Here is a 13,470-nt window from a genome sequence, read left to right on the forward strand (position 1 = left end):
TCTGATGGCACTGCTGGAGCCATGATGGCAGATCCAGGTTGAAATCATTCCACATTTATCTCATTAGCAGCACAATTTCATGCTGTGTGTGAAACTTAACTGTGGACTTGGGGAAGTGGAGGGAACCTGAACAAAAGGCTTTGGGCACAGTCTGTTGTTTCTAAAGAGCAGCTGGGGAAGCTCCAGAAGGCTGGGGGAAGTTGCTCCAAGCCAAATGAGGGGATAAAGGCATCCAGGTAACTGCACGATATTTTTTTAAAAAATTAAAAAAAAAAAAAATTCCTCTTTTTGCAAAAAAAAAGGAAGTGGGAAGGATCAGAAGGCATCTTCTTTGAAAACCTCTTTATTTGATTTATATGGATACATTGATTTTATGGATTTTGTACCTGTTTTATTCCCTCAAGGGAAAATAATGCTGAATTCTGAGTGAACATATAATTGACACATACTTTTCTCTCCTTAAAGAAAATTCAGCATTAAGTTCTTTGAGTCTTCATTAAGCCATATGTGAGATTTAGAATGTGGTTTCCAGTGTTACTCAAACACTTTAGGTGTTGTTTCACCCAAATGTACTTTTCTCTGTTCTCTTTATCTAATCCTACACTTGTTTATTCATTTTTCTCTTTGCTCTCTGGACAAATGTTGTATAAAAAACTGGTGTGAAAGTCCAAGAAAAATGATTTCTCAAGAAAGAGTGTGATTTTTCATGTCAGTTCCTGGCAGGCTGTCCCATGTGGAATTATTATGGTATCTTAGCACCACAATTGATATGTTTAATAATTTGCATTGTGTGTTCAGGTCCCTTTGATGGCTGATGATTAAAGCAAGATTATAAGGTAGAATACATTTGCTTTTGAACACATGAAAAACACAACCTTCCCTTTCCAGCTGCATTCATTTTAACTCTGTTTAGCATTCAGTAAATCTGTGGTTATTTCTTTTTCCTTTTGAAATGCACTTATTGTTCTATTTCAAGAATGAATCGTGTTCCATTGCTACCCCAAAATATAAGATAACAAAAAATGCTAAAAAATGATTGCCAGTAAGCTATGATTACAGGAATCCAACCTGCCAAAACACAATTGCCATTTAATAAGGTGGTTTTTTGAAAGAAGCCCTGTGAATGTTCCGTGCTAACTGAAGGTGCCCACAAATTCTGTATTATTAAAATAAAAAAAAAAAAATCTTTTTAAGCAGCCACAGTTTGTTGTAAATGGCAGAAAATCCAGTGGCATCTCTCTCCTTCTCTTTGTCAGTCCTTGCAGTCTCCATGGGCATTTAGATCCCTCTGATGTGAGAACTGGATAAAATATTTGTATTAGATATTGTCAAAGGCAGTGTTCAAAGGGTAGATGAACATCAGAGATGTTGTGTTTCAGGAGGAGGAAAATCCTGATACTACTTAAAAGTAATTCAGCAGAGGATTTTTTTTTTTTTTTCATCCTTGTGAATGCCACAGTTTCTGTTTTATGACAGAACAAAAATTTAGGGGGAAAGAAAATATGAATTGTATCCTTTACAGCAATATGTAACTCACTGGAAACACATATGGAGAAAATTAAAAGGAGCTAACATCCTATTCAGTGCTCAGAGACCAAAAATCTTGTGCATTTATTATTGAATCAGGGTAATTACAGATATTAACAAGTAATTGCAGAGTGCTTTGGTATTGTAAAAAAAGGAAGTGTGAAGGATCAGAAGTCATCTTCTTTGAAGACCACTTTAATCTATGTGATTTCTATGGATACATTGATGCATTGTTGTATGGATTTTGTACCTGTTTTACTCCCTCAAGGGGAAATAATGCTGAATGCTGAGTGAACACATAATTGACACACACTTTTCTCTCCTAAAAGCACACAAAAGAAGTGGGAAGGCCACAAACTCCTTTGAAAGAAACAACCTTGGAGCCCTGGACTCAGCCACAGGTAGGCTGGAACAACTTTTCTTATCCCTTGTTTTCTGCAATGGTGGTTTCTGTGAATATTCATGGGAATAATCTGCAAAGAAATGATGCAACAGGTTGCTCTGTGGTTCTTCTATCACATGTCAAAATTATTATTTTCACTTTTTTTGGCTGCCCAGACTATTGGTGGTGCCCTTTTAGTTGAAGTCTGAGATTCTTTTCTGAGGAAGAAATGCCAGCATTATCTTGCCTTTAGCTTGTGTTTCATATGTGCTTAAAAATTCTGCAGAACTTGACAAAAACAAAACGACTTTGGTGGTTTTATTGGTGTGTCAATAAACTGTGAGCATCTGGTGTAGAAATGAAGTGGTGGAAGTTTGTTATTTTGAGAGGAAGGTTTGCAAGATCAATGTTTTGTTTCATATGGACTGAACCAAAAATAAAGCAATAATTAATCAAGCAAAACAGGATCAAGAAATGTGGATATTAATATGAATTTTTTTCTTAATACAGAGTGGTTTTGAATGTTTTTGCCTTTGTATTTAGTTGAGCAAATTGTTTATTATAAATTTTTTATATGCAGGATTTCAGAGCCATTTTTGCTGTTTATTCTGTCTCAGTGTACTGTGCTGCACATGCAATCCTTGGCTTCAGAGGTGACGTGGGGGAACAAAAGAAGCAGTGAAATATGAAATCCTGGAAGTTAGGTTTGTTCTAGAGGCCTCTTTACTCCCAAAGCTTGTGGCAAACACAGTGCAGGAATTTTGAAGAAAAAATGAAAAAAACCCTCCCACCTCTGTTCTGCTACTTCTGTTCAAGTGTGAGTGCACTGTACTTTATTGGGAGTGTGCCTAGAGCAGGCTACCTGAAACAGAGCCCAAGAAAAATTAGGAGTATAAAAAATGGACAAACTTATTCAATGTACATTTGGACAAACAAAGTCTCCCTTGAGGGAAAATACCCAAAATGGACAGTGGGTCAGGAGCTCTTCACCTTTTGTAAGTTCTGTCCTGTTAGCATGTTGGTCCCAAATTCTCCAATCACACCTCAGTGATGATTTTAACACCCCAGCCCTCCTCTCCTCATTTCACTGTTTTTACATATTTTCAGGCCCTATGTGTTTTACATATTTTCAAGGCAACAAATGTGTCCTTGGATTTTCTATTCAGAGGGATTGTTTTGGCTAAAGGTATTGGGAACACAGGTTGTTTTGGCTAAAGGTGCTGGGAACAGAGGTTTTTAGCACTTTATAAGAAGCACAGAACTCCACCAAGTTACAGATATATGAAGAGCAAAAGACTAGAAGTTCTGAAGGCATCAGGAGCAGTGCTGGCTGTTCAGCTGCCATGGGACAATGAGTACAGCTGATGGAAACACAAAGCTCTCAGCTGATAAACTCCTCCTGCAGTCCCAGCAGTGTGGTGGTTGTGTTTGTGCATGCAGAGGGGAGATGGCTATCTGCAAAAACTCACAATTTGTGTTGCAGGGAAGTCCCTCAGCTGCTGCTCTCCACAGCACAGGGTTTTCCCTCTTTCCCAATGAAAGCTCCCAGGTGAGGTGTGTGTGCTGTTCATTGCAGCCCTGCATGGCCAAACCCTCCATCCTAACCCCTGATGGATCAGTGTCTGCAGTCAGTGATGGTTCTGTGCAGTCCTGCAGGGCACAGCAGACATTAACCCTTCCTGTGCTGGGAAATGTCTCATTGCACCGTTCTGGCACAGCTGATTGATGAGCTCCTCCTGTTCCTCACCTGCAGCTCTGCAGGAGCTGGGCTGCCTTTGCTTCTTGGCACAGGAGAGAGGATTTTGGCTTCTGAGTTGAGGCAGGAATTCCTGAAGCAGCTTGGTGCTGTGACTGTGCTGTAGTGGGGTGCTGGTGCATAACGTGGCTGCCACAGGTGGATTTTGCAGCCACTTTCCCTCGCTGGTTTGTGTGACTTGCCAGCAGTCCTGTCACACAAATATTCTCTTGCACTGTCCCAGTGCTGATGAGAATCATTGTTCTTGCTGAGCATACAGACCATCACTGTGTTTGATTGCTTCTGAAAGCTGCATTTGCCACAGCTTTACTTAATAACCACAATTGATTAAAATTCATAAAATATTTTTGTCATTCCTGTTTATTTTTGATTTAGAAAAGTCCGTTTTCTAAAACAAATACATACAAAGAAGCTAGCACTAATATGTTGGGTTTTTATTATTATTATTTCTTGGAGAGAAGAAATGTAATCAACAAAATCAAAAACTGCTGGAACCATTATTGTAGCAGAAAATTAAATTAGTTGTTAATTCTTTCATGGATGTAATTCTGGCCACTGCAAATCCCTCCTTAGGTATTTTGTATAAAGTGAGTAAAAATTCATGGCATGGGTAAAAGCTTTGTCTATTTTATGAGCAACAGGCAAATGATCCAAATGGTGCTCATAAAGCAAATGGTTCCCAGCTCTAAAAGGAGGAGAAATGTATTTAAAAGCTGCTGGAATGAACCATGAGCAAAGCCAATTCCTCTGCACAAAAAGGTGTTATTTCCATGGAAGTTTTTTGAATCCCCCACAACACACACAAGGGAGAGACTCGCTACTTCTGTCTACTTAATAACAACAATAAAAAATCATTGTCTGTGCTTTGGCTACTCAGGGCTGCTCAGTGCTGCTGTGGGATGTTTTAGCAGCAGAGAGAGAGGGAAATAGCCAGGAGCAGTGTGTGAGCAGAGCCAGGAGGGCAGTGAGGCAGAAAGAACCACATGTGCCCTGATGGCAGGAGGTGAGGAGTTGGTGTCTATTAGCAGCTGGGCGATTTCACACTGAGGGCACATCTGGGGAGCAAGGAATGGGTTTGTGTGCCCAGGGAGAGGATTGTGCTGCCCTGGCTCTCCTTTCCCTCCTTTGCTTGATCTTGGAAGCAGCCAGGTTGCTGGGAATTCTGAAGCAGCTCTGCAATTAGACAAGAAATGAAGAGCTGTAGTGCTTCATCAAGCTCATTTCTTCTTCTGTTGGTGGGTTTTTGTTCTTGGGTTTACAGTTGGGTTTTTGGCTGTGGCTTAGTAAGTTCACAGAGCAATATGACATTGATGATGTGGGAATTCTTTTTTCATGGCTGTGCCTTTTAACTTGTAGTTTTCTGCATCTTCTGTGAACTCAGTGAATGGGAACTGATGTTAGTGCCTGGAAAATAAAGTATGAGAGACTCGTTCCGATAAATTTGGGACAAGACCTTTGCAGATAAGGAACATGTGTGGGAGTAGTTGCCCAAATAGACTTGTCATTGGTTTACAAGCTTTATTTAAATGCTAAATACCATGTATTCCTGTGGTTATGTTTTTTGCTGCTTTGCCTGATTAAACATTTAGCTGATAAACCCTGTCAAGGCTGTTCGGAGCTAGTGTGGTTGAAGATTATGTATTTATAGCCTCTATATTTACAGCCCATTATAAACAGGACAATTTCAAGTCAAAGTAATCTGTGATTGTTTAAAATTTGGAGGCTGCTGGTGCTGAATTTCGTGTGGCAAGGACATGAAATAATATTTATAACCATGATACTGAATCAGAAAAAATGGTTTTCTTCTCGATCTTAGTGAGGTGGGGTTGCTCTCTTCTCCCAGGTAATGAGAGAAGAGAAGAAATGGCCTAAAGGTTTGCCAGGGGAGGTTTAAATTAGATGACAGGAGAAACTTCTTCCCTGAAAGCATTGGAATTAGGTGTGGAATCTCCACCCCTGGAGCTGTCCAGAGGTGTGTGGATGTGGCACCTGGACAGGTTCAGTGGTGGCTATGGCACTGCTGGGTTATGTTTGGGCACAAAGATCCTAGAGGGTTTTCCAGCCTTAAAAATTCTGCCTGTCGTTACTAGGAAGATGAATCTAGACAGAGACAATAGGAATTTACCACAATAAGAAAAGGAACAATGCCTAAGTTTAAACTGCAAACAGTGAGCTTTGCCAGCATGACAGGTACAACAAAACTCCCACTCTTCAGTTGCAGAATATTTCTGATTGTATTGCATTCTTTTTGGTGACTCCTACATTCCTGTCTGTTATATCTCTCTCTGAAATACTGCACAGAAGTGGTTCCCAGAGGTGTTCAACAGGATAAAATGTGAGAAGGTGGTGTTAGTGCTGTAGCTTTTTATTTGTTTATTAATTGTAAGGACTCCAAGTGCTTTTAGTCACTGAAGATAATGGCTAAAAAGCCAGGATACAGCTGCATTAATCTTCCTGGCCCAAATGTAGCATAATTACTTTAATGAACACATTAATTTATCCCCTCTCCTCGTGCTCTTCCTCCTTCACAGTTCACGCTGTCAGTGGGAACTGAGACAGTGATGACCCTTTCCTCCAAGTTCTCTGGAGGGCTGAGGGGCTCAGGACAATGATTTGCACACTCCTGGGTGTTAAATTTGGGTGTGAAATTTAAAATAAGCCTCATCCCCCACCAACAAGGTGGTGTTCCCACCTGGTGTAAAGGTGGGGCCAAATCACTGAGCATCAGGAGCAGTGAAATACAGACCAAATCCAACCCTTTGTCTCTCAAAAGCAGAAGAGGATTCCTCTGAATCTGTGCTTTTATTTTCTCTTTATTTTGTGCAGAGCGCAGTCCGTCTTTATTTTTATATATTTTTTTCCTAACAAAATTACTTTTTCTGGAGAAGCAAAACCACTCAGACTCAAATCTAATTACAAATGATAGAGTGTAGGGGTTTTTTTTGCTCAATTTTAAAGAATCACTTTATAATCTTGGAACAGTGGATAACAACATCACTAATCCAATATTTTAGCAGTAAATACGTTTGATGATGGGAATTGCTACACTAATCTTATATCCCTCCACAGTATAGTTAAGAAATCCACAGGGGGTTCCACTAATCAGTTTTTGTAAAGTAAATCAAGTCGTAATTCTCGTTGGCTCCAAGTGCCCAGCGATGCAGGCAGAGCCATGAGCAGCACTTTCTGTTCCTTGCATGGTTCTGAACCCTCATCTGCAGCCAGGCTTTCCCCTGAGTGCTTCTGGAGAGAAAATCTCCAAACACCCTCTGACAGAGATGTCTTATTAGGTGAGCTGCAAATTCACCTTGTTCTCCTCACCTGCTGTGCTGGGCAGGGTTGGAGTGAATCCACCTCCTGCTCACAGGCAAAAAGTGCCAATAATGAACAGAACCCAACCATGTTTGCCACTCCACTTGTGCTGCATGAGTTTTAAAATACTTATTTAGACACCCATTTTATTGACAAGTGAGATATGCTGCAATATGGCTTGTGGCTTGATCTTGGTTTGAAAAACATTCAAAATTAAAATAGGTTGTTTGGTTGGTTTTTTATACTTACAAAAAGAGTGGTTTAAATTAGGAACAAATATTAGCGACTGTGGTTAAATATTTGAAGAGAAGCAATCAATAAGGATTCTGTGCATATTTTGTTCCCACAGTTCCAAGGTGCTGAGTTATTGTTGAAGGAGTCCTGGTGTGCTCTCTTTGCTTAGGTCACAGCTTGAGCCTTTAGGACTCAAAACCAGTGAAAGTCAGAATGAAAACAAAGCTTTATTTCTGGTTTGGTGTCTTCAGCTTCAATACAAAGTAGCCACAGATTTATACAGTCTACTCACACCCAGGTTATATTCAGTATTTAGAATCTGTGTGCTCAAATTATTCCCATTTTATATGGTGGCTTAGTAAATTCAAATATTCCTTGAATATATTTCTTATTTAATGGAACTTCAATTGTAATCCTGAGTGCTAACACGAAAGACTTGGTAAATTTAAAAGAAACAGTAATAAAAGACCAGATCAGAGTAGAAGGTGTGGGGATTCTGAATGCAATTAGAATTGCCTGCATAAATATCTGAACTGGTTTTGAACCCTCCAGCCTTAAAACCTGATACTTTATCTCTTCAAATGGAAGCCTCACAAGCTTGAAGCCAAATGGAAGCAGACAGTTGTTTTGGTCTTGAGTCTCTGCAGGAACAAAATAAGTTTTTAAATAAAATGCTAAGAGAGAAAAAAAACCCACAGTAATTATTGCACTTTGAAAATAATTACAGTGGATACCATAACAAATACTTAATCTTTGCAGCAGCAGCTAATGCAGTGCCTGACTGCCAAGAGGTACAAACCTGGCTGCTCACAGATATCAACCTTTTTTGTGTTAGTTGTGTTACAGGTTATAATCTGTAAGGTGTTCCTGACCTCCTGAACAATTAATGTATCAAAAAATCAGGGTGCAGTTCTGGGAGGTAACTCAGTGCAAAGGCACTTTCTGGAGTGGAAAGGGACATTAACAATTTCTTGCCTATTGATAGTTTTCCCTGCTTCCAGTTCCCGTTAATATGGAACAGAATGCCACATATAAACCAGTATATCAGCCTGGAGTAGGCCACTGGGAGTATTCAGCTGGAAAATAAAAGAAGTAATTACAAGATGTTTGCAAATAAAATCTTAATTCTAATTAAATAAAGACTTACTCTGCCGCAGAGCAGGGTTGCTGAGATAACCTGGCCAACAGGAAAAACTCTATTTGTGTTAATCTTGCAGGATTTCAGACACTCTTTACGTATATATAAAATATTTTTTGAAGATCTGGTTTTCCCTTAGTGCATGGGCACTGGAGGTTAGTCGCTGATGTAGCTGGAAAGTCACTCAGAGAAAATAAGGACAAAAAGAAGCAGGCTCTGAGTGGTGAGCACTGAATTTGCTATTGATTCCAGCAGGGGAGACCATTACAAAAGCAGAAAAGAATTCCCATTTCATTTAAGTTTATCTGTCTGTTTTGCAGAGCGGCTCGTGATTCCGTGATAAAAAACCTCTCAATTGGAGGCAATAGAGAGTTCTCTGCTGAGTTAATTAACACCAGCAGGGCTCAGCAGACAGTTCCTGGTGTGCTCAGCCCAGCTCTGGGGTTGTGTCTCCAGCCACAGGCTCTCGGTGCTCAGCCCTGTCAGCCTGCTCTGTGTGCTCTCACAGCCCAAACGTCCAGCCTGATGAATGGAAAATTAGCCTGTAGGAAAGGCTGCAGCTCCTCACTACCTTGAAATATTTAAATTGTGTCTAAGTCATTTGCCTTGTAGAACAGCTTTGCCATTTTTGTCCACCATGACGGTGATGTTGTCTGCCTAATTCCTTTGGCTCACGCTGTTAAATCTTTTCTTTCCTCTTGCTTCTGACATGTCAGTGTTGCTGTTACAGAGTCGAGCAGCAGTGCAGAGAGGAAGGGGTTGGTAGGAGGAGCAGGGAGCTCAGCTGTCCAGCATCACCTGGACACTCAGCCAGGTGTGCAGGGAAACAGGTAACCCCTAAAGCTCCTGGCAGGGGCTGCAGGAAGGGAGCTGTGCTGCCCAGAGCAGGCAGGACATTTATTCTCCATTTCCTGACTGAGGAGATGGGCACTCAGCAGTGAAATATCCAATGGCATTGTTTAAAAAGGCCAGGCTGACAGCTACTCCTTCATCCCGGGAGATGTGCACAGCCCTGCCAGGGTCTGAGTAAATCACTGCCTTCCCAAAATGCAGATGAGATCTCTGAGGTGCTCAGCTACCCATGGGGATGCTCGGAATGGCTTTCCTCCCCACAGTATTTCTCCTGCCCTCACCCCCTTTTGGCGAGGCAGCAGAGCCATCCACGTTATTTAGGAGAAAGCTCCGAGTGGCAAAATCATTAAGTTGCATTGGACTGTAACTTACTCGCTCTGAGCTGTGCTCAACATGCATAAATCTTCAAATGGGAAGCATAAACGAGCTGTGATTCATGGAGGTGTCCATTTTCCAGTGTCCACTGGGCTGGCACTGGCAGTCAGCAGCAATGGAGGCAGGAGCTGTGCTTGGGAACAAATCCATCCTCTTCACTGCTCCACCAGTGTCGGGATTTATGCCTCTGGAAGTGAGGGGAGAAGCCTGAAAAGCCTTTGGAAAACATGAACATCATAAAATCTCTCTGATGTTGGGTTTTAAATCTTAAAAATGGTATTGGCTGCAGTGTGGACCTTTGCCTGCAGAGTGTTTGGGGGAAAGCTTTTGGAAGTTTTGGCCTTTCAGCTCTCAGTTGATCTCCTGAGGATTTCTTTCCCACACTGTTTTTAGGAAACTTGTCACTTTTTTTTTTTTTTTTTGCTGGTGATGTCTTTAGTTGGCTCCTTTTTAGTATAAACTTTTACAGTGTTTAGTAAGAACATGATGCCTTAATTCCTGATGAATTAGCTACACAAATTTCTCTTTCTGGACAGCAAATGTAGCCATAAAGTTTCGTCCCAAGCAATGACAGAAATAAGCACTAAGTGCTTTGTGTGAGCTCTGCACCTGCAGAGTGATTCCATAGCACTGAATATTTTGCTATTGGTCACAAAGGATGAAGTGCTGGGGGACAAATCCTTCACAAATGCCATCAGGGCCCCCAGTGGGCACCCAAACTCTCTCTCATACATCTTCAGCGTTGAAAACAGATTCTGACTGAATTTAGTTAGCTGAAATGTGGGATTTCACCAGTCCATTAAGTTATATGATTATTGTTTAGTGTCTGCAGTGGAGATGGTGGCTCTGGGCTGCCAGGTCACTCACCCTCTCAGGCAGCTCCTCATCTGCAAAATCAGTTGTTTTTCTTGAAGGATATTTTATGGTCTGATTAATTTTTTGGCTGAAGGTTGTTGCCCATAAAGCAGATAATGCTCCCACTCGGTGCCCCAGTGCCTACAAGGTAATGGGTATTGTGCTCTCATTCAGAGCCCAAATGAGATTAACACCACTGTCCTCTCCATCTGCCTTTGAGAAGGAATGCAATAACTAACGAGGGGAGATGATCAGAGTCAGCATTTGCAGAGTGTCATCCCTGCAAGGAGACAGGAGCCCTGGGAGGTGCAGGGGCTGCTGTGCCCCTCGGGGAGCTCTGCTGAGCCCTGTGAGCCCAGGGCAGCTCTGCCCTTCAGAATGGACATTTCTCACTCCTCAGGCCATTCCCCATGAGCTCAGCGGGCAGCAAAGCCAAGATGTGATTGGTTTCCTTACCTAAAAGGGATTTCAAAATAGAGCTGTGGTGAAAAAGGAAAGGTGCTGTGGAGTGTTTGCCTGTTCTAACAGCTTTGGATTGCAGATTGTGATGCTGAGCTGGGAATGTCAGAGTCCAACCTGGGCACAAAGCCTGTGTCCCTGAGCTCCACCCAAGTGTCTGTCCCTACACTAGAGTGCTCTCTCAGAATTATTTTAACAAACTTCTTCCTTCAGATCCCCTTTTTCCTTTGTGTTGTCCCATTTTAGTTTTGCAAAGCAGATGCAGTTAGGATTTATGGGCCACAGGAGCTCAAGCCATTTCTGTCCCTCTGACTGAGCTCTGTCACTATCACTGTCCAACTGCACAAGTTTGTGTCACAGTTGGACACAAATCACAGGGAGTCTCAAAGAGATGCTGGCCTGGACTCAATTGCCACTGAAGTGGTGTATCCAGCCTGTGTTCTGCCTGCTTGGAGCTGAAGGACACAGATGAACAGCAGAATGTATGGGCTAACTCAAAATATGCTTAAAAATAGATTTTCATGATATAGTATTTGTCTTTTCTCAGAAAAGATTTTTTTTCTGGAAGCTAAATGTGCCTTGAAGATGGAAGGTAGTTTTTTGGTGTATGTTATTCTTTCTGTGGATGAACTTCTTCTTTTGGAAGGCCTCAACAACAATCTTCCATGCTGTCATGAATACAAACTGGGTTTTGCTGGGATTTAGAAACTGGTTCTAACTGAGTTGTTGATTAAACTAAATTAGGGAAAATGCCATTGGAAAAGGATGTCAGGCTGCAGACAGTAGATTAGACGTTGGTGCTTCAGAGCAACATCTGTAGTTTGAAAAATGATCACCAAAACTTTATATTTTGGCTTAGTTTTGAAATGTCTTTATGCTTTCCCAAACACCACAATTAACTGGTGTGCATTGTGCTGTTTTTCTGACTCTAACAGATACTAGAAGTTTCTCAGATTCAGGGAAGAATTAATGTTGCAAACACTGTCACTGGTTGGTGTTTGTAGTAGAATTCATCATCCCTGAAAAGATGCATATTCTACTGCTTTGTTTTTAAATCCGTAAATTCTCACAGTGCTTTGTAGTGCCATGGATTTCACTATTCATCTGCAATACAGATGGCATAAACTATGAACCGAGGCAGAAATTGCACTTTGTTTTATTTGTCATGTCCTCTCCTTGTGCTGCTGTTCTCCCTCAGGATTTTATTCTAAAATTCTATTCTTCACTCTTCAGCAAAGATTCACATTAAATACTCAAGTTGCCACCACTTGTAGAAAATTCCTCTGCCAGGATGGCCACAGTCAGTTATTGCCATAGACAACATTAGTCCTAGGTGGTTTTTTTTTTTCTTTTTTTTCAGTTAAAGGCTTTTGGAGCAATGCCATCCTAATCTGAAGTACTATTACTAAATTAATTGATCGCTAATTACCAAAGTATTTGCAATGTGGGGACATTTTTAGTATTGAGTTGTCTATCTGGTACTATTTCATTCATACTTTTTTTTTTACGCTCTGAACTTGTATAGTTTTTTCTCCATAGGAAGGCCTGATTTTTACAGTGATCCTTTCTCATTGCATGTTAAAATTTTCTCCTTCCCAGCTTTTATTTTTGAACATTAAGGATCTTTTCACAGAATCAGTTAGGTTGGAAAAGATCTCTGTGCTCATCAAGTCCAAGATCCACAAAATGCTTGCTCTCCACAGTGAATTCTTCAGTTTTCTATCTGCTTTTCTTTCCCTGCTGAGCAGCCTGCCTGGGAGGTGGTGGGACGAGGCAGATCTCAGGGAGAACAAGGCTCTTGGCTCTTTGGAATCCTGATTGCTTTTTCTTTAGCTGCTTTCACATGTGTGCCTAACTCACGGATCTTTGTCTATTTAAGTAAAAGCAAGGATGCCTTATGATCTGTTTCATTCTTTCTATTTCAGAATTTACAAGTGTTGTGACTTGGAAACATCTGAACATTTTTTATTTTTTGTGATGAGCAGCAGTGAGAGAAAGACGAGTTTGCTTCCTTTTTTTTTCAGAGCACAGCTAAAACCCTCGGCTCCTGGGCTTGGCAGTTTTACAGCAACTTGATAAAATAAAAATAATCGTGCCATCGCTATTTTATCTCCCTCCTTTCAGATGTGCTTCCTTCAGAATTGCTTCTTTCTTTCATATTTGTGGCGCTGTGCTCAGCAGCGTGGCAGGCTGTTCACAAGCTCTGCCAAGCTGAGGATTTGAGAGAAAGTAAACAACTCGGTTGGAAACACGGATAGCAAGTGTTGTGTGGACTCCAAGAAGCAGAGATATGCTGCTGTATTATACAAGAGTTCACTTAATGGAAAAATGCTGTTTTCCCCTTCGAAGGGATGAATCTCTCTCGCTGGCCATTGTGAAATAAGCCAGCCGTGCCCAGCGCTCCGTGCAGGCGACTTCTCTATCAAGTTTTTTAGAGCACTCATCCTGATTGAGGGGAAAAAAAGGATTTTTGGCTCTCAGTTAGAAGATAAAATAATATTTATAAGGAATAAAGGCCCATGATAGAACCACCTAGAGAGAGCTGATAGAAGGAGCTGGGGAATACCCATGGGAGCTGCA

The 13,470-nt window shown here is 41.2% G+C and overlaps 1 protein-coding gene across 7 annotated transcripts in view; it reads left to right on the forward strand.

Moving 5' to 3' along the window:
• The window catches only part of PCDH11X (protocadherin 11 X-linked), a 401,505-nt gene that overhangs the window by 183,305 nt on the left and 204,730 nt on the right, over positions 1-13,470 (forward strand). For 4 of the 7 annotated variants that reach the window (XR_014852301.1, XM_085060708.1, XM_085060709.1 and 1 more), the window contains one exon: positions 1,857-1,928. Coding sequence is in view for 6 of the 7 variants with exons in the window: in XM_085060708.1 (XP_084916834.1) it covers positions 1,857-1,928 (72 nt within the window). In the remaining variant the exon portion in view is untranslated. Of the gene's footprint in view, positions 1-1,856; positions 1,929-3,392; positions 4,079-12,815; positions 13,020-13,470 lie in introns of those variants that run through there. The other 3 variants (XM_085060711.1, XM_085060710.1, XM_085060712.1) reach the window with 3 other exon arrangements.

This window comes from Lichenostomus cassidix, chromosome 4A, assembly GCF_008360975.1.
Source record: "Lichenostomus cassidix isolate B80296 chromosome 4A, HeHo_3.0, whole genome shotgun sequence".
NCBI lineage: Eukaryota > Metazoa > Chordata > Aves > Passeriformes > Meliphagidae > Lichenostomus > Lichenostomus cassidix.